Genomic DNA, 21,039 nt, shown 5'->3' with positions numbered 1-21,039 from the left:
TTATTTAACCACCACGTCTAAACCCTGCCATCAAGTCTTGCTGTTCAACAAGTGGAAAATCAAATCATATTTCAAAAGACTGCACAATAAAACACACTTAAAGGACTTGGCATTGGGTTTCCCCAAATACCCTTCTTTCTCTCTGATTCTCCCTCGCTCGCCCACTGTTTCTTCATTTGCAGAAAGCCTCCTCCCACTTGTCCTTTTTGAGTCATACAAAGAAACCCACTAGAAGGGCATTCTCTCTCTGTCTCTCTCAATCCTACTTCCTTCCTCAACGCCCAAACTCTCCAGTCACCTGCTGAAACAGTGAATGCTCTCTCTCTTTAAAGCAAGAAAGACACACACTCTCATCTGAGATCCCTGGTGGTTCTCATTTCCCCTCTCATCTTCGTGAGCACCTGACGTTGAGGGAGTTTGTTCCCTCTCACTTCCAGAGGTCAATATTCCGGCTTACGGCGATAGCTCCGTGCTGGCGGCCCAGCCGCTTTCCCGCTTCAGCCTGGGACGGAAGACCCTGCTGGGGGCCGGCACAGCTGTCATGCTGCTCTTGGTGCTGGTGGTCCTCATTCCTGTTCTGGTTCATCTGGCGGGCAGCAGCGAAAATGGAGGTCAGTACGAGATGCTGGGCACTTGCCAAATGGTCTGCGATCCGTTCTTGGAAAAAAGTGCCACTACAGCTGATATCGCTACAGGCACGGCTATCACTAATACGCAGTTGGAAGCTGAGGCACTGACTGATCATAGCATGGGACCCCCATTGCCCACCTACGCCCACGGACCGCAGGGCAAACCCGGCCGCCAAGGAAAACCAGGGCTACCAGGACCTCCGGGTCCTCCAGGACCCCCGGGACCACCTGGAGAGCCAGGTCCTCCAGGACCAATGGGGCCACTGGGAAATAAAAACCACACAGAGCGTCCAGACATCTTTGCTCTGGGTGGAAGTACAGCTACCGGAATGGGGACAGCCGTCTATACCATGGGACCCCGCGTGGCCTTTTACGCAGGTCTGCGAAACCCACAGGAGGGCTACGAGGTTCTGAGGTTTGATGACATGGTTACAAACATTGGGAATAACTACGATGGATCAACTGGGAAATTTGTCTGCAAGGTTCCAGGAACGTACTTCTTCACGTATAACGTCCTAATGAGAGGAGGAGATGGAACCAGTATGTGGGCGGATCTCCTGAAAAATGGACAGGTAAGAGTTTTGCAGCTAACACACCTGTACTGAAGTTTATGAAAACAATTTTTTAATAATATAATATTATAATGTTCATAATTATGTATTTTACTACACACCTGTTGTTTTATAAAATGTTAATTATAATGACTGCAGATTTAGATAACTATCTGTCCTAGATCTGTTTAACATTGCAATGATGTCTATGTCTGATTTAAATGGAAAGATAAGGTGCATATTATTCCGGCAGCATATGCAATTCATACATTACATAACACTGATGAAAGACAGACTGCCACTGGGATGTAATTCCCCGTATGTAACAGAGTGAATTTAGGGTTGCTTTCCAGCAAAGGTCAGTTTCATGTTTGAGATGGACTTCTGTCATGTCTATGGTCAATGTAAACCGTAAACAAGGAAAGGTTTCACTGAACCAAGAGTTCGCCTCTAGTCAGAAGGGCTGCTTTGTGTTTGTGTGTGTGTGTGTGTGTATATACATACTATACTTGTCTTCCTGGCATCCCTCAGTGTCATTCTGAATCAGGACACTTCTCAGACACCCACGGCCACTCAAACACATACGCAAATTCAGTATGAGTCTTTCACACACGCAAAATAAATACTTTAAAAGATGGCACACACATCAGAATATGCATCAGAACACACACACACACACACACACACACACACACACACACACACACACAAAGGCATACAGAAAAAAATACTTTTTAAATATAGTTCATATAAGTAAGATTGGTAGAACCAATCTCTATATCCCTGTGACTGTCTATTTATACATATATAGTATACATATATAGAATTTATATATAGATAGATAGATAGATACTTTTAAAAATATATATTATTTAAATATACTGTATATAATAAGTAGTATTTTTAATAATATATATACACATACACACATTTATAATATTGCTATTTTTATTATTTTTATTGCTGCTATTAAAGGGATAGTTCATATAAGAGATGATACAAATACAAGCCATCCTAGGTGTATATGACTTTCTTCCAAGCATCATGGCAGTGAATGGGGGTAGAGATTTTGCTGTGTGGAGAGCTTGGAAGAGCCAGGAGATTTTTAATATAAATCTGATTGTATTTCTCTGAAAGACAAATGTCATATACACCCAGGATGGCTTGAGTAAATCATGGTGTAATTTTCATTTTTGGGTGAACTATCCCTTTAACACGAAACACTAGAGTATCTTTGTGACATAAAGTCTTGACACAAACACTGTGCACACATGGCTATTCTGTATATATATTTGATCTCCTTTGCTTTAGCCAGGCTGTGGGCTCTAATTATAATTCCCTCATGCTCGGTCAGTCATACACAAGGAAACACACATGATGGATATGAGTTTATACACACAGATACATGTATATATACACACCCACGCATGCTGTGTGCTTGAGTCAGCTGTGTTACTCATATGAGCGCAGAGAGAGATGGCCTACAGTGACAGCATTTCACCGTCTGACTGATGCCCTCATATCTGAGCGACTTCAGTCCCTGTCCATCAAACAAGTAAATGACAAAATTGTCCATCCTCTCGGGCTCCCAAATAAACACTTCAAACTTTTTTTTATCCCATTAGCTCAAACCTACTCAAAGTTGTTTGCCCAACCTGGTTTTAAAGAGGAGGTGTCCTGTTTTATTTATAGAGGCTGGAAATAATGAGGAGGGTAGTGAGAATGTGATGGGAATGTGACACAGACTGGACGGAAACCCATATTTCACATTGAGAAACAGCTCAATATGTCAAGGCATATTGGTCCCTTTTCAAAGTCCCTTTTAAGGCACTCTGTGGCCGTCTGGTAAAACCCCCGACTGCATTTTTCTGTGTTGGCAGTAGACATACAATTACAGGTTATATGCAGTTGAATGAAGAAAGAGCAAAATCACCAAAAGTTCTTGACAAAATTATATTTCAACTGCTTATTACAGACCTGGCAACAATTGTATGATAAGTTATACTTCTTTAGCTCAAATCATGCAGTTAACTGACCATTTTGCATTTAACGTGTCTGGATTTGAGTGGATTAATGTTATAGTTTCAGTAAAGTATGCCATGCTTGCATTAATCTTGGCTTTGCAATTTACTTAATGCAATGCATGTGCAAATAACAGCAGAAATTGTCTCTGAGAATGTGCATAAATTGCTTTTGGTGTGTGTTTATTTTTTTAAATGCAGCTTTCATGTTTTGTACTGAATTGTATATTAATGTATGTTAGTTTTATCAGAATTGCTGGAAACCTGTATGAAGGAAGTAGACTTGTTTAAGGCTTGCAACCACATTTCCTTTGTAGGATTCTTGTATTTAAATTAACTGAGGAACATCCAATTCTTGTTTGCCTCCAGCTTTACTTCTGATCGCATTTTCATAATTTACATTTTTAAAAGGTCTGCTTTAGAAGAAGCACAGATAAACCATCAGCTATTCGAAACAGATTCATGAAAACATTGTAAGCTCATTTTAATCTGCCGGAAAAAACACAGCTGGTAATTTGAGAGTCAGACAGTATGTCATCAAAGTAATGAGATGATATGCTATTGCATAAACAAAAAAATAAAATACAAAATAGTGTTTTAATCCCATCAGTTTTACCTAAAGAAAAGCTGTAAAGAAATTCTTCATCCAAAAATTTTATTTGTTTACCCATATGTCATGTAAAATGCAACATTTTTCAAAAGATTTATTTTTTATTTTTTTTATGCTCACCAAGGCTGCATTTATTTAATCAAAAATACAGTAAAAACAGTGATATTGTGAAATATTATTAATTTTTCCTGTCATTACTCCAGTCTTCAGTGTCACATGATCCTTCAGAAATGCTAGTTATGCTAGTTTGCTGCTCAACAAACATTTCTGATTATTATCAATGTTGAAAACCGTTGATACATTGAAACCTTGATCATTTTGTTTCAGGATTGTTTATTGAATAAAAAAGTTCAAATGAACCAAAAATATAAATCTTTTGTAACATAAATGTCTTTACTGTCACTTTTAATGCATTCTTGCTGAAAAATAATTCTCATTTCATAAAAAACAACTTTACTGACCGCGATATAGTATAGATATAAATATTATGAGTCACTCTCTTTCAGGTTTGAAAGACTGAACAGCTGTATTAAATGTCACATCGCTGAAGGCCTCTCTTGTTCCTCTTCCTCTCTTTGCAGGTGAGAGCCAGTGCCATCGCTCAGGATCAGGATCAGAGTTATGACTACGCCTCAAACACCGTCATCCTGCACCTCGACCCCGGAGACGAGATCTTCATCAAGCTGGACGGTGGGAAAGCGCACGGCGGGAACAGCAACAAGTACAGCACTTTCGCTGGCTTCATTCTGTACAGTGACTAGAGGTCAAAAGGTCATCGAATTCAGTCTCAGTCTGTAGGTAAGAGATGTTAGGGGGTCTTAACTGATTTAGGTTATAAATCTGATGTTTATCAACACGCCTGACATGTTTAGGTCAGGAACGATTTCTTTTTTTTCTTTGTCATTTTTGTTTTACCTCTTTGGTTTTCTTTGCTACAGGCTATTTTCACCTGAAATTCAACAGCTATACACTCATAAAACACAAGATAATTTGTTTAAAGAGTCAAATGATTCATTATACAGCCTGAAGGGAATGGTTTGTATGTTTTGTTGTAGTAGACGTGGTTTTAAAGCCTGGATCCAAAAATCTTCAACAGACACACATGAAATCAACAAGAATGAGAGAGCCAGGCTTCAGGGTTTCATCAAAGTCGTAATTGATCAAAAGCCCAGTCAAGTGAGTGCTGATATTTCATTATGATGTTGTCTTTGTATATATGATCAATCTGTGACTCCGCACTGCTGTTTATCAATGTCTCCGACTTTATGTGAAGTGAATGACCCTTAATGATACCCTAAAATCTTAATGAGTGTACGCACCTGGTTTTGACTGCTGTAAATTACACCTTGTCCCTGAGAGTCTGTTGTAAATCATAGAAGTGCATCTGTTTGTGATTGCTGTGTGAATCATGTCACATTCACACAGCAATCACAAATAAAGCTAAGCATTTGTTTCAGCTTATAGCTAAAGCTAAACCCGTTCATTGTTGTTTCTACCAATGAGTTATGAAGTATGTGGCTAATATTACCATTACAAATAAATCTTATCCTACTAAAAGTTACTACTTAATAATGGATGGAGATCCATAATACATTGTAAGTGTAACAGTGATGCTGGTTTATGATGATGACGACCACTATCTAAAATGATGTCCTGTATATATCGCGATAGCCATGACCTGTAAAATGCATCTAAATATCTCAATGTAACAGCTTACAGATTTTTGCTTTTGCTAATAAATGGAATTTTTCTAACAATTTTTGGGTCACTCGGTTGATTGCTAAGTGGAGTGTCTGTTGTGTTGTCTACATAGACAGCTGCCTTTTTAAGAAAGCATCCTAACACAAAGGAATAGTTCACCTAAAACTGAAAATGTACTCACCCTCGGACCATTCAAAATGTAGATGAGTTTGTTTCTTCCTCAGATTTGTAGAAATGTAGCATTTCATCACTCGCTCACTAATGGATGCTCTGCAGTGAATGGGTGCCGTCAGAATGAGAGTCCAAACAGCTGATAAACACATCACAATAATCCACACCACTCCAGTCCAACAATTAACATCTTGTGAAATGAAAAGCTATGTTTTTGTAAGAAACAAATCCATCATTTAGACTTTTTAACTTTAAAACCATCACTTCTGGCCAAAATACGAGTCCATAATCCATAATAAAACTTACTTCAGTGTAAAAAAAAAAAAAAAAAAGTTCATCTTCTGTTGTCTTCTCGCATCAAAATCCAACAACATATTTGTTTAGACCTGTTTTGGACAGTTTTTACTTGTAAACAGTGCTTGATCTGTGCATATTTCTCTCCTGATTCAGACCACACGACTTTTTCACTGGATAAAGTGTTATTATGAATAGAGGAAGCAACAGTTTGAAATAAAAAATGTCTTATTGATGGATTTGTTTCTTACAAACACAGTTTTTTTGCTTCACAAGATGTTAACTGATGGACTGGAGTGGTGTGGATTACTTTTGGATTATTGTGATGTTTTTATCAGCTGTTTGGACTCTCATTCTGACGGCACCCATTCACTGCAGAGCATCCATTTGTGAGCAAGTAATCTGAACAAATCTGTTCTGATGAAGAAACAAACTCATCTACATCTTGGGTGGCCTGAGGGAGTAGATTTTCAGCAAATTATGATTTTTGGATGAACTATTCCTTTAAATGGAACCTCATTAGTAACTTTTCAAATATTATATACTATATATACTATATAATTTGAATTGGATTTTATTTGTATATTTTCAACTTTTATTTTCATATTAGTAATTGTCATTCTTCGTTTATATTTCTGTTTAGCTTCTCATTTATTTATTTGTGATTTGATTTTTTTTTTTAAATCTCCCTTCTGTGCCAGTCTATATGCTGTTAATTCTTATAAATTAGTAGATGTCTCTTTTATAAAGACACAAGAAATCAGAAGAAGAGAGAAAAGGACTGATTTTCACGATAAAGAAAAGAGGAGCGATCACAGCTAGGTGTAATGAGTGTAAAATGCCACGTATCTGGAGGGAAGCACTTCCTCCTAATCAGAGATGATCAGTGTTTCAAAACAACACAGAGAGAGAGAGAGCGAGAGAAAGAGAGCCTCGGAGCTGCATGAGCGCCGGGAGGAGAGGCCAGAGATGAAGGCTGCTTATGTAAACAATGAGATGTTTAGATGTGAAGTTTAAATGACATGGTCTTCTGCCGAGACACGCGTTACACTTCATTTTCTGTAACCGTGGACAGATTAACCATCTCGCACGTTTGAGAAGATATAAAGAGGTTCATCACCACCCTTGAGGGTTTTTTTAATTACTCTTTTGAGCCTCTCATCAAGAATGTACACCATATCTGCTCTTTCATTAATGGAAAACTCTCTCAGTTAAATTATATAATTAACTCCTAATGTCAAAGTATAATAGCTCACAGCGATCTTCATTGGAGGTTGTAGTATGGTTTAAAGTCAACATGAATCAGAGTTCACTTTATTTACTTTCTTAACACACTGTCCTAGGTTATGATATGGTTTATGTTATTCCAAAGGGACAAAAATGGTTCTTTTATCAAAATATAATATCTTTCTTTGCCTCAATGTAAAATGTGATTAATTGGCTACTTTAAAAAAGTGAAGAAACTCATTGCCTTGGGTAAACTAGGTCAATAAGCTTCCATTTAAAGTTGACTGTTAAAACCACCAAATTAGCTATAGTTAAAACCTAAAAAAAAAAACAGTGACCAAAGAATTGTTCTTTTATTAAATTAATTTGGAATGGACTCTATTCACTTATATTTAATATTATATTTTTATCTTGTCTTTATTCACATACATTTTATTTTATACCTTATATTTTTATACATTTTCAAGTAAGTAAAATCTACTAATCACATTTATAGTTCTCTGAAACGACTTTGCCTGACATAATGTTAACCAATTAGCTGATAAATAATATTGCTAATTAGTCTGCTCTTGTAGAAAATACAGCCTTTCAAAAAACTTTACAGTAGCCATGCAGTAATTTAATGCTGGTTAACGTTATTGGAATAAATGTTACAGCAATAATAATTTTTTTACAGCAATAGTAAATATTTTTAATATATAATATATTTTCAGTTTTCATTTTTATTTCAGTTTAAGTTCAAACTATTTTGTTATGCACTTTTGTCATATTTAGTTTCTAGGATATATGTACATACAGAAATTAAATAAAAATGACAAAAGTGAAGGACATTTTTTAATTAATCATAACTAACATTTCCTTTTTCTTGCAAGCTTAACAGTTGTACGCTTTTGAATACTAAATGTCCCCAAATTGAGTCAAAGTTAGTTAGTGTGTTGCAATAATGGATGCACATGGACATATTGTCTAGACGTCTGTCTGAGTATAAAAATAACCGTAACAACCCATGACTTGTGTAACAAGCTGAACTAATCAAAACCCAGAACAGGGATTTGCTGAAATGCACATAAGAACCATTATGAACCAACTTATTTCAATTAGATGCCAAGGCAGCATTTCAAATTTTTAAAGGGGTCCTATTATGCTCTTTTACAAAGTCTTGATTTTGTTTAGGGGGTGTACTAGAACATGCTCTCATACTAGGTTGCTCGAAATACATTATTACAACACCTCTCTCCCCAGTCTGGCATGAACGGCTTGAATAGTTCCTGTATCAAATGAAGGCCCGCCTTCTGAAATACGAAATGTGCTGTGATTGGTTAGCTGGGCCAGTGTGTGTTGTGATTGGCAGCACTCGGCGCCTGGTCAGGAAATATCATGCCCCTTACCATAGCCGCCTGCTGCAGCTTCAGTGTAAATATTGAGTCAAAATCAAATCAATTTGAGCACGATTTAAACCCGGATGATTGTAACCACTCTAAGTTTCGCCTGCCTTGGGAAAGCTAGCGTGTCTGCAAACATAGTGATAACACTCGTTGCCTTCTCTAGTGCAGCTCAACCAGGTCTCGTCCCATTCGTTCAAGCATATCAGGCTGACCGGCTGAAAGACCGGGATAGAAGTCCAGGTCTGAACCCGAACAACCCAGGGGTCCTAGCCCGTCTCAGTTTGAGGATCAGAAACTGGCTCAGAAGGCTAGTGTCGCGGCTCGCGCTCCTCCCCCACCCGCGGATTGGGGTAGGAAGAATCGTGGGTCAAAAGGTGAGTAAAAGACCTAAGGGATGTGATCCAGACAGGGCGTCAGTGCTTTTGTCCGGATCAGAGTGATACCTCAGTATCTATTCCTTCGGGGGTCTTAAATCTGCCCTTATCTTCACCTTCCTAGATTCCCCTGTAACCACCATCTCTCCACCTGACCGAGGTTAGGTGGGGATTGGGGTAGGAAGAATCGTGGGTCAAAAGGTGAGTAAAAGACCTAAGGGATGTGATCCAGACAGGGCGTCAGTGCTTTTGTCCGGATCAGAGTGATACCTCAGTATCTATTCCTTCGGGGGTCGTCCTATAGTTGAATCTCGTTTCACACATCAAAATGGATTTGAATGCCATTTTATGCTGACTTTAATCTGAATGCCATATGGAGTTTGCATACATTTTAAATTGCATCAAGTAAGACACCTTCCCCTAAAATATACCACAAATTCATTCCAGCCACAACAATTTATATCTCAAATGGGGGGCGATGCCAAGAAACTAGTGTCAACCTCAGATGCAACAGCCACTGGATGCAGATTGTGCACAAAAAAGCCACTGGATAGCTGACAAAGTCCATTTCCATCTGCAATAATGAGTTCTTCTGAGGATAAACTATTCGCTGAACTTGCCAGAGATTCATGGAATTGGTAAGCAGCTGGTTGACATGTCAGATATAAAATATGGCCCTTCCAGTCAAAGTCAGCTGACTGTAAGTTTAATTAAAATCTGTTGCAGGTCCCAGAAGGGGCAATTGATGACCTGGAAAGTTGCCCCACTGTGGCCTTGAGCCGGGTGTTTAACCCCAGGACTTCGCCTGTGGTAAGTGTACTTAGTAAGTCGCTGTGCATGAAAAGAAGCGTCTGCTAAATAGCCAATAACCAAACATCAAGGAGAGGTCAGTCTACCCACAAGCCCCTGCTCCTTTCCTCTGGGGGTGTCTATGTGTATCCTCAAATTAGAGTCATCGCAATCAGAATGTCATCTCAGACACAAAGATACCCGCCGACGTGCACATCAAGACGCGGAGGATGGAAAACAAACAGACGATGACTGACAGCTGAGAAAGGTAACAGTCTGAGATCCCAACACAAACAATTCATCGACTGAGATCTGCCAATTACAGGCTTTCAGCGGTGAAACAATGATGAACCATGATGGTAATATATAATGCATAGCCTGTTGAGCTTTTGCGAAAAACAAGTATTATATTATTTCAGCTCGCATAGAATAATCTCTTATTTTCCATGGTTTAAACTGTTAAAGACCACAGGCAGCTCAGCTAGCTTGAAGCGGTGTAAATCAGCAGATCAAGTCAGTGTAGGGTTGTTTTCAGACAGGCAGAGATGAAGGTGATTTTCGTGCATAATGAGATTGCGATGCCATTTCCAGACCCCTTTGATAAGTCCGGTTTTCTTATCTCACCAAGACAGATTTGAGACTATACAGCAGGACACCTGCTTACATTAACAGCGCTCTCATCACCGGCCAGCAAGACCTTCAGTAATGTGATTATGGATACCAGGAATCTCTGTTTAAAGTTTGCCATTGTCATATGCTAAAGACTGACAACAACAAAAAACACTTGTTAAATTCTACTAGATATTTTAAAGGAGTCGTATAATACAATCGAGGACAGGATATATAGGATTTACTATAGTTTTTACTCAGAAGTTAATAGTAAACTTCACAAATAAATACAAATAAAATGGCAAGTAACACATTGAATAAAACTTACAATTTTGAAGTAGAATGACAGAAATATTATCTTTTTGTAATACATAGCCTACTCCAAAAATCTTTTTTTTTTTTTACATAGTTTTTCATGATTATTTTCCTACACTCTAAGAAATGCTGGGTTAAATATAACCCAGCGCTGGGTTAAAAAGGAACAAACCCAGCTATTGGATTGTTTTGACCCAGCGGTTATGTTGTCTTGAACCCAACCACTGGGTCAAAACAACCCAATAGCTGGGGTTGTCCCTTTTTAACCCAGCATTTTTTAGAGTGTATAATGCTGTTTTTGTTGCTGTGCCTTTAAAACTTTAATACAACCACCTTCTTCACATGTGAAAGGAGTTTTAGTAATTTGTTGCACTCACACATGGGCTGCTGTTGGGTTTAATATAGTTATTCAATAACAGCCTTCACAACATCACACCGTTGATATCAGACTTAAATAATGAATGGATGATGAAAAGAAGCTCCTTAAATCTTACATTGGGATTCTTCAGAAGGATCTGTGAAACAGCAGCTGCTATACAGCCAGAAACATCAAAAGGTTTGCTGAACTTTCCTACATTTTACTTTTAATATTAATTTAGCAATACTCAAAGTCAGTTCACTTTGCAGCCATATTTGTAACAGTCACAGCTATTTTTTTGCCATACAAAAACAACTTCATCTACTTAAATGGGAAAGACCAAAGTCTCTGCAACTCTTTGTGAAACTACAAGAGTTCTACTACAAGCTCTAAAGCCCTAAAAACACATTTCACATTAAAGCCCTGTACTGGCAAAAGCCAGTAAATTAAATTTGGTCAAATGATTACTTGGAAAACCAACAGTTGTAATAGGATAAAACGTTTTAGTAGGGGCTATTCATGCTTTTGGGGTATTTTGGAGACAATAGATACCAATATAACTGAATTATTTTTGGAAGTTGTTATTAATATTTTGAATTTGTTTGTATATTTATATGTTCTGTTTTCATTTTTATTTTACTTAAGGTTTTAGTCATTTAAAAAAAAAATTTCTATTCGTTTTTATTTCAGTACACATTTAAACTAAATGAAAATGTTTAAATGTTACCTTGGCAACTATAAAATAAGTATATATAAAACGAACATATATAACATTTTTAATTTTAAGTTTTCGTTTTAGTTTCAGTTAATTAATAATCCTGTGCACACTTTAACAATACACTTGAGATGTGCTTTGCCATCCACACATTTTTAAATTCAGAAATGAAATCTGAAAATAATTCTGTATTATAATAATCATAGTAAATTGTGGTCTTTACACTTAAATAATGCAAAACTCTATTTTCCAGACTTACAAACAGGTAATTAGTTCTTTTAACCATAAGGCGGGACTTCCAGAAGACACTATAAAATAGAAAGGAAAACATATGTTTCTGTAAAAACATTTTTTGACCTAGGAAGAAAATTTTCTGGAAGTTACAGTATGATTTGAACTAATCAAATAATTAACTAAATAATTTTTACTCTAAAGAAAGAATAAAGCTTACTATGCTTGTAAGACTTCTTAAATATGTTAAATGCACCAAATTTCAGTTCAATTCATTTTCATTCAGTACAATGTCTAAAGGGTTAGTTCACCCCAAAATGAAAATTCTGTCATTAATTACTCACCCTCATGTCGTTTCAAACCTGTAAGACCTTTGTTCATTTTCGGAACACAAATTAAGATATGAATGAAGGTCTTACGGGTTTGAAACGACATGAGGGTGAGTAATTAATGACAGAATTATTCTTTTTTGGGTGAACTAACCCTTTAAAGTGGTGTGGAATTGGAAGATGGGCGTGGCTCGCTGTCTGCAATGAAGGGGCGGGGCTGCCTGTGATTGGTGGAATTATATGATCAATCTCCTCCCAGATGTTTGCGGCGCTCAGTTCATGTAAATGTCACCTGGCAAAGTCATAGCGTCAGGTAACACGGTGTAGAGCAGATGAAGACATTAGTTTGGCCCTCCTCTCATGGCCAGTGACACCAGCAGCTGTCTCAGTGTGACGGGAGTTCAGGGCAGGTCTGTAGCAGCAGACGCTGAGCAGATCTCACCTTTAGCTCAGAGCGAGACGCGGCCCGCTGAGCACGGACTGGCAGGTGGGCCACATGCGGGTCAGCTGATGCTTTATCTGCTCTGGCAGCCTCCAAACTGTAAATGACAAGCGGTAGCACTGCTGTGATCTAATGTCACGTACTGTAGCTGCAATTTAGATTTACTTGATATATTGAATGTGTGAAATGCACTTTCAGATTGTTTCAGTCACATTTGCAAGGTACAAATGAATGATTTTGATTTTACATGGTTGCACTTGAGAGATGCGTCACCATCACAGTTTTAAAATCAGGAATAAAATCTGAGTATAACTATATTATAAATTATATTATAAATTCTGGCCCTTAAGCTTAAATTATATATAATTTTCTTCTAAAATGAGCATTTTTATCAGACTCCTATGTGTTCAGTAATTTCACATTAATGGCAATGAATAGGGTTTTTTCTTTGCCATTAAAGTGAAATAATTGAACATAAACATAGGAGCCTGAGAAAAATACTAATTGTTTAAGAAAATTTCAGACAGTACTTAGACATTTACATGATTATTTTTCTTGTTTTAAGCATAGACTCGCTTATTCGATTTTGATACATTTTGTTATACAACTTTCCTACTTTCTTGATTCAGGATTTTTAAATATATGTAATGAAAACAACACAAAAATAATTATTTTTACAGTAATACGAAGTAATAAATATATATTGGAGAAACGGCCTTAGTAAACTTCTAATGATATCACTTAAATCTTCTGTGGAACATAAAAAAAGGATATTTTTGAAAAACATTGGCAACCAAACAATATTGGATGCCTTTAACTTTTATTGCATGGACCTTTGTGCTTCATATACAGGCATGGAACAAACATGAGGGTGAATAAATCACATAGTTCACCAAAAAATTTAAATGATCTCTTTTAGAACCTGAGTAGATGAATGTAGAATATCATTATAGGTCAAGCTTGTTAATTTTCTTAATGAAAACCACTACGAGTGTTGCCAAGTATTCATGGAAACATGCTTAATCACTCTTCTCAAGCCCTGATGTTACCTTTTATCCCATACTTTAAGAAGTCAAATTCAGTATATTAAATAAGTGCCCACATACGGGCCGAAATCCAGGCTCACTGACAAACACACACACACACACTCACAAAGCAGCTGTCACCTCTCATTTGGTGGGTGTTTTCCAGCTGAGTTGGTGTGATAGGGCTGGGTGAATCGACCAGCGACAGTGTGTTATGATGTGGACCAGCCTGCAAGCCAGAGAGAGAGAGTTCATATCTACAGGATATACACAGTTATTCCTAGTAAACTGAATCAGATGCTTCTCTTTTGCGGCCTGTCCCATACAAACCACTCATTCAAGAAGCAGTGAAAGAGTTAATCTCATGAAAACTGAACATCTTTGGGCCACCTTAAAATCAAAATGGAATTTTAAAAAAGTAAGGAAATTAGAAATTTTACAATAAGAAATTCGTAATTTGCCACCTAATTTTCATTACTTTAGATAAATAAATAAATAAAGGAACAACAAATTTGACTTGCTAAAATTATTCCTATTTTTAGGAATAAGAAATTTCTTAAACCTTAAACCAATACATTTTTATTTTTAATTTATTATTATAAATTAAAATGACCTTAAAGCAATAAATAAATAAATATTATATATTTTATTTTTCAATGATGCGTTAAACTGATCAAAAGTGACCGTAAAGACATTTACAGTTACATGAAAAATTCTATTTCAATTCTATGTTGTTCTTTTGAACATTCTATTCATCGAAGAATCTGAAAATAAAATTGTGCCAGTTTCCAAAAAAAAAAAAAAAACTATTTTCAACTTTGATGATAAAAAATGTTTCTTGAGCAGCAAATCAGCATATTAGAATGATTTCTGAAGATCACGTGACACTGAAGACTGGAGGAATGATGCTGAAAATACAGCTTTGCATGATAAGAATAAATTACATTTTACAGTATACTAGCATAGAAAACTTTGTCAAAATTTTAAATTGTAATATTTCAACTGCACTCTTGATCAAATAAATGCTACTAAATGTTCTCCTATGGACTCCTATGGACAATTTCCTCGTTGCATCAAAATATATACAGTATATATATATATATATATATATATATATATATGGTCCTAAAAGTTTTTTTAAATGTTATGCCAACATAGCATATCATAAAATGATTTTTGAGGTTTACCCAGTCGTTTCTGGGAATTTCACCCTTAATAATTTCTCAAAGTGACAGTGTTCAAAAAGTTAACTTTTCACTCTAGATACTTTAGCTCTTGATATGCAAACACTTGATTCTGTTTGCTTCAGACTACGCTCTGACGGGACCGCATTCACACACACACACACACACACACACACAATCTCCATCCATTGCATAAAGACGGATGCACAATCTTAAAACCTTGACCATCTCTCTCACACACACACACACACACACACACACACACACAGAGGTCTTTGAATACAGGGCCGCTGGCCCGCGTCACTCTGTGTTAGCATAAGAACAGCTTATTAAAGACAGAGAACATCACCATAGGCCAACCCTGAAGATGAAGGACTGAGTGAAGAAGACAGAGAGAGAACTCATAACTGTCATATCTGTCTGTGTGTCCGGCTGATGTACATGTATATTACTCATGTTTACACCGTGAGACCAACATAAACGCTCTTACAAACGGAGCTGCAGCATCAAAACCTGTTGCTTAAGAGATTTTAAAATTCTTTAAAAAATTGCATATGCACTGAAAAAATGATAACGAAATTGTTCAAAATAGTCAAAATACTGAACCAACCTAAATACACACAGTCTATACCTACACATTTTTGGTTGTTGTTGTTGAATTAGGTAAAAGCTGCAGGTTACCACATTTTACCAGTGTTATTTTAGTATCATTGGGGGATAAAATTATAGTTTAATTTATAGTTTATTATTAGGTTTGATAACATTTTCTGTTTTTGTTTAACAAAAGTTTTAGAAATGTTGTCATGTTTTGTTGTTATTTATTAGTGTTTTTTTATATATATGACCCGGGACCAAAAAAACAGTCAGAAGGGTCAATTTTTCGAAATTGAGATTTATACATCATCTGAAAGCTGAATAATTGTTAGGATAGGACAATATTTGGCTGAGATACAACTATTTGAAAATCTGGAATCTGAGGGTGCAAAAAAATCTAAATATTGATAAAATCGCCTTTAAAGTTGTCCAAATGAAGTTCTTAGCAATGCATATTACTAATCAAAAATTAAGTTTTAATATATTTACGGTAGGAGATTTACAAAATATCTTCATGGAACATGATCTTTACATAATATCCTAATGATTTTTGGCATAAAATAAAAATCAATAATTTTAACCCATACAATGTATTGTTGGTTATTGCTACAAATATACCTGTGCTACTTATGACCAGGGTCACATATGTCTATTTTTATTGATTTTTAATTATCTACATTACTTACTTTTTTTTAATTAGATTTGAACTACACTAATACCAATACTTAAAATAAATGTTAACTTATATATGTATAAGTTAACATATAATTTAAAGAATTAGTATTAGTTTAGTGAAAAATAAAAATAACAAAAACTTATTAAAAACAGAATTATTTTTATTTAATATAATGATACACCCTGCTTTTTAGTGTGGAAAACTATTTTGCATAATCCTGAAAATCTGCTTAACAATACTTGTTTTTTGCTTACATCAAAGCGATTCTCCTATTGTTTTATATATATATATATATATATATAATGTATATATTTTACGCATGCATATCACTGGATGAGTCATTTAGCATCACAAAGAATTAATTTATTGCAACAGATCAAGTTGTGACATTTAGTAAATTCAGATATAGATGAAAACATCTGATATTAACAAAGAGCAGCAGAAGATATCAATACATTCGGTCTATTTCATGTATGCGTGAATTCATAATTAAACAAACGTGTGTCGAGCTAAGAAAGTAGCACTGTTGTCACAGTTCTGTTTCATACAGTATGTTACATTTAGAACTAATATCACAATCATTGTGTTGATTATAGAGTTACGCAGCCTGTGCAATCAAATAACCGTAAATGTGGCCTTTTATGTAGCTCAGGCTGACGGTGGTGAGGTCAGAATATCAAAATCATATTCTTCATTGTTTTTTTTACTGAAAAATTTAAATTCTGTCATCATTTATTCACATTGTTACAAACCTATATGACTTTACTTTCTTCTGTGGAACATTAAAAATAAATATTTTGGGATTTTTCTGTCCACACACTGAGAGTTAATGGTTTCCAATGTTGTTCACGGTCAAAATGTATTCCACAGAAGAAAGAAAACCACATATAATGAGTAAATGTTGACAGAATGTTGATTTTTGGGTGCACTATCCCTTTAAGACCCATTGGAAGCACTTCTGTACGTTTGCTAAGAGACCAGCAGTCTGACTGTACATAAAAACAGACCGCCGAGCCCGGCGACGGCTGCCACGGCGACGGCCCTGACGACCAGGAACTCCATGGAGTCCTCGAGCTTGGTGTGCAGCCGCAGCACCTGTCTTTGAGTGTCCTCGCGAGAGCCCGAGTTCTCGATCACATGACTGGCGAGTCCACGCTTCTCTTTGAGGGGCATCTGAGCGCTGATCCTCTGTTCGGCCTCCTCCTGACTCAAACCGTCCCTCTGCATGAGACGGGACAGCTGCGTCGCCGGGTCACTGCCAAAACACAGACACATGAGGTGAAGAGCCCAGGCTTATTACTGTTAACTAAAATTATTTACAACTGTTAACTGTAATACAGCTGAAATAAAATACAAAATAAAATATTACAAAAAAAGTATTTTTTTTTTTATTAAATTTTTCAATAACATTTTTAAACAAGTAATAAAAAACAAAAAAAATGTAAAACAATTTAAGAAAATGAATGGTATAACACTGAAAGACCCTTTATTTGCTTTAAAAACCACAGTAACACACAACCCAATCTGACTTATGTTATAGCAATTCATGAAAACAGAGAAAGTGAAAGAGAGAAAATGAACATCATACCAGTATACGACAACAGTGTGGGTTAGGAAACGGGTGAGACGTCGTGTTTCGAAAAGCAGCGGCACATCCAAAATCACATATCTGTAGCCTAAAGAACAACCAACAAAAACCATTAGTTCATGAGATTTTGGCACACTTATCATTTTTTTATTTGATTTTATGCATGTGTGAGTATACCTTTAAGGAAGTACATCAGTATTTGTTTGAACATTTCTTTATGTATTTCTGGGTGCGTGACGGAGTTGAGAAGTTTTCGTTTCTCGGGGCTGGAGAAGATGATCTGCCCCAGTTTCTGTCTGTCAATCTCGCCATTGTCAAACAAAATTTCACGTCCAAAATGCTGCACGATCAGTCTGTACGCTGGGCTTTGGGGCTCCACCACTGATACACAGAGAAAAATCACACAATTAAAGCATGTATTAAATAAATAAATGCATATTAAATAAATAATATCATTAAATAAATATTAAAAATTTAATTTAATATTTTGTAAAATATGTATTAAATACGAAATATATTAATTATTTTTTTTACAAATTTTAAATCATTTAGTGTGTGTGTGTGTATATTTTTTTCACATTTTTTAATTAAAACAATATTTTTATTATTAAATGAAATCAAATCTATATACATTATAATTACATTTATATATTTATTTAATATTTAAGTTATAAAAATGAATCTAGAATACACTCTTACTAAAGTTATATAAGTTTTTTAATTAAACTGAATTTATTTTATTTTTCATTCATTTATTATATATTAACCCCTTAACTGTCACCCCCATTTTTTAAAATAGGCATGAAAGTGCACTATCCAAACTTAATTTGTTGTAATTTATGAACACTTTGGAATGCATACCATCTCTTGGTCGCAGATTATTGCAAAAGTGGAATTTAAAAAAAAAATTAAAGTATCAAAAAGTTATAGAAGTTTAAATTTACTGTAAATAAAATGCACTATATTAATTTTATTTTATTTATAATAAATATTTTACATAACAGGTTTTACTCTAAAATTGGTATAAAATTAAAGCCTTATGTCTAAATAAGTTATGTTCCAAATTTGAAGTTGAAGTGAAAACAATTGAGGTTCCTGTGAGATTTTATTTAGGGTGTCATACCACAAAAAGCCACCGGGTGCCATCAAAACTCCACTGAATTTTTTTAATGCATTTTTCTGTCACAAATGTCTAGATTTCTCTATCAATATTACAGATACAGATCAATATTATCTCAAAATAACCACCAAATACTGAATCCTGAGACTCAGACCTTTCCAATGATATGTTTTTTGTCAAGATTATAAAAAGGTTTGATTCTAAAAGACCGTAATGCATTTTGTAATACGACACTTGACACCGCCCACTAAGGGGGAGGAGACCGCCAAAATATTTTAAAGTACCATTTCCATGGTAACGCAATGTCCGATTTCAAAATGGTTTTCACAGGATGAATCTTGGGCTTCTAAGCTTTCAAACGATATATAATTTATGATGGTTACTAAAAGATTTGATAGCGAAAAAGGACAACAACAAAAAAAGAGCGCCACATATAATGGGGAGGTGACAGTTAAGGGGTTAAAAACTATTTTAATAATTTTTAAAATGCCTCAAGCTAGTTTTCTAAATGGTGCCTATCTTTTTTTAATCAAATGATTATAAATACATTTTTTTCAAAATACAAAACCCTATGAATTTCTTTACAAAATAATGTTATAATATACTAAAGACGAACAAGCACTAAACACCTTTCCGGGCCACCACATCTGCATCGATGACGGGACAGCCCAGTTCTTTCAGCTGAGAAGACACTGTGCTCTTCCCTGAGGCCATGCCTCCGGTTAACCCCACCAGAAACATGCTGAAACACACAAATCAGAGTTATTTACCCTCACACATCTCATTATACAGTATATGGCTGATGAATACTGGTCGTTGGCGCCTCCTAGCGGCCTCTACTGGAACTTCAATTACAATTTGGGCTCATAAATATGTAAATACACGAGTAATAATAGGTAACCTAGATCCAAACAACATTTCTAATTACAATAATGACTTGCATTATGATAGATGTCTTGTTATAGCTGGACATTAAGTGGTAAAACTTAAGTTAAATTAGTTAACACATTTTGCTTGGGTTAAAAATCACCCATACCACAATAATAATGTGACTAACGACGTTAATAAACAGCACTGACATTTAAAAATGTTAAAAATATACAGAAAAAGCACTTACCCAACAGCGATGACCTACTTTATATGCTGGAAACAGAGATTATAAACGCGTTTCTGCATAGAAGCCTCAAAACACAAATATAGCGGTTAATAGAAAGTATCGAAAGGGTTTGAGGGCTCTATAATAATGCTGGATAAATGTAATCCCATTATTTGTGTACATAACATTGACCTGTGCGCTTGAATGTAATGTCTCTCTTCCTCTTCTTTGTAAACGAATGCAACGACGCGTCAAATAAGCGCCGCCACGCGGCCTGGAGCGCAACGACAAACCTGCCTGGTTTGAAAAGCATTGCTATTTATTTCTGGGTGTTCAGCGAACGTTGATTATTTTTTTTCATAAAGAAGGATAAGAATGTAGACGTTTTTAAGAAAAACGTCTTAATTTCCATCTATTTATAATGACTGCTAAAAACACCTGCCTGAACCAACAAACTGGTTTAACGCCATCTTTGGTATTTAAGCAATGACAAGACAAGCATTTCAGAACAAGAGCAGAAATGGTAGATTTCCAAGAGGCTATATTGAAAAACCTTGCACTGTTTTGACATTTGGTTAATGAGTTTATCCAGCACAATGTGTGGTTTTCTTATGCCGTGTCTCTTCGCTTGTAGACAATGAATCAATCCTTCTTTTTAAACAAATAATGTTTTTAACCTCCACCCAAGGTGATGGAACAAAGGTGGTCAACCTAGAACTAGATCTACCAGTTAATCTAGTTCCAACACACTGCGCCTAGTTTTCTAGTGAGCATAAGGACTATTATTAACAAGTTTGACTGTGTTTAATTAGCTAGAGCTATATACCGCAAATGTATTAATATGTACCTTTTAAAGTAACAATATGCACCCCTTAGGAATAAAAAGGTACAGAGGTGTAACTTTTGAAAAGGTACCGCCCCAGTGACAACTTTTGTACGTTTTTTGTACTTTTCTGAGTGTAGACCAGAGGTCCTAAGTCATTTTCAGGCCTGGTGTATGATAAT

The 21,039-nt window shown here is 35.8% G+C and overlaps 2 protein-coding genes across 6 annotated transcripts; one reads left to right on the top strand and one right to left on the bottom strand.

Moving 5' to 3' along the window:
* The first annotated feature begins 239 nt into the window (after positions 1 to 239).
* On the top strand, positions 240 to 5,550 carry LOC107554477 (C1q-related factor-like). Of its 4 annotated transcripts, none has more exons than XM_016237009.1 (3): positions 240 to 1,201; positions 4,393 to 4,609; positions 4,870 to 5,549. In XM_016237009.1, the coding sequence occupies exons 1-2, from the start codon at positions 542 to 544 to the stop codon at positions 4,570 to 4,572; spliced, it is 840 nt and encodes a 279-aa protein (XP_016092495.1). In that variant the 5' UTR covers positions 240 to 541; the 3' UTR covers positions 4,573 to 4,609; positions 4,870 to 5,549. The 4 variants fall into 4 exon arrangements, with proteins under 4 accessions (XP_016092495.1, XP_016092486.1, XP_016092478.1 ...); XM_016237000.1 differs by having other exon boundaries at positions 4,867 to 5,549; XM_016236992.1 differs by having other exon boundaries at positions 4,750 to 5,549.
* Positions 5,551 to 16,564: 11,014 nt separating this feature from the next.
* On the bottom strand, positions 16,565 to 20,286 carry LOC107554516 (dephospho-CoA kinase domain-containing protein). Of its 2 annotated transcripts, XM_016237047.1 has the most exons (6): positions 20,227 to 20,278; positions 20,056 to 20,081; positions 19,568 to 19,680; positions 17,996 to 18,199; positions 17,819 to 17,906; positions 16,565 to 17,485 (listed from the first exon to the last, which is right to left on the bottom strand). In XM_016237047.1, the coding sequence occupies exons 3-6, from the start codon at positions 19,677 to 19,679 to the stop codon at positions 17,200 to 17,202; spliced, it is 690 nt and encodes a 229-aa protein (XP_016092533.1). In that variant the 5' UTR covers position 19,680; positions 20,056 to 20,081; positions 20,227 to 20,278; the 3' UTR covers positions 16,565 to 17,199. The 2 variants fall into 2 exon arrangements, with proteins under 2 accessions (XP_016092533.1, XP_016092525.1); XM_016237039.1 differs by having other exon boundaries at positions 20,056 to 20,286.
* Between the last annotated feature and the right edge of the window lie 753 nt (positions 20,287 to 21,039).

The sequence above is a fragment of the Sinocyclocheilus grahami genome, unplaced genomic scaffold (assembly GCF_001515645.1).
Source record: "Sinocyclocheilus grahami isolate Dianchi unplaced genomic scaffold, SAMN03320097.WGS_v1.1 scaffold19.1, whole genome shotgun sequence".
NCBI lineage: Eukaryota > Metazoa > Chordata > Actinopteri > Cypriniformes > Cyprinidae > Sinocyclocheilus > Sinocyclocheilus grahami.
This window is presented reverse-complemented; position numbering and strand designations above follow the sequence as displayed.

Coding starts and splice junctions, on each gene's coding strand:
- LOC107554477 (XM_016236985.1), top strand. CDS start 542: ATGCTGCTCTTGGTGCTGGTGGTCCTCATTCCTGTTCTGGTTCATCTG. Junction 1,202..4,392: donor ATCTCCTGAAAAATGGACAG/GTAAGAGTTTTG, acceptor CTCTCTTTGCAG/GTGAGAGCCAGTGCCATCGC.
- LOC107554516 (XM_016237039.1), bottom strand. CDS start 19,679: ATGTTTCTGGTGGGGTTAACCGGAGGCATGGCCTCAGGGAAGAGCACA. Junction 18,200..19,567: donor AGATGTGGTGGCCCGGAAAG/GTGTTTAGTGCT, acceptor TCTGTGTATCAG/TGGTGGAGCCCCAAAGCCCA. Junction 17,907..17,995: donor ACTGATGTACTTCCTTAAAG/GTATACTCACAC, acceptor GTTGTTCTTTAG/GCTACAGATATGTGATTTTG.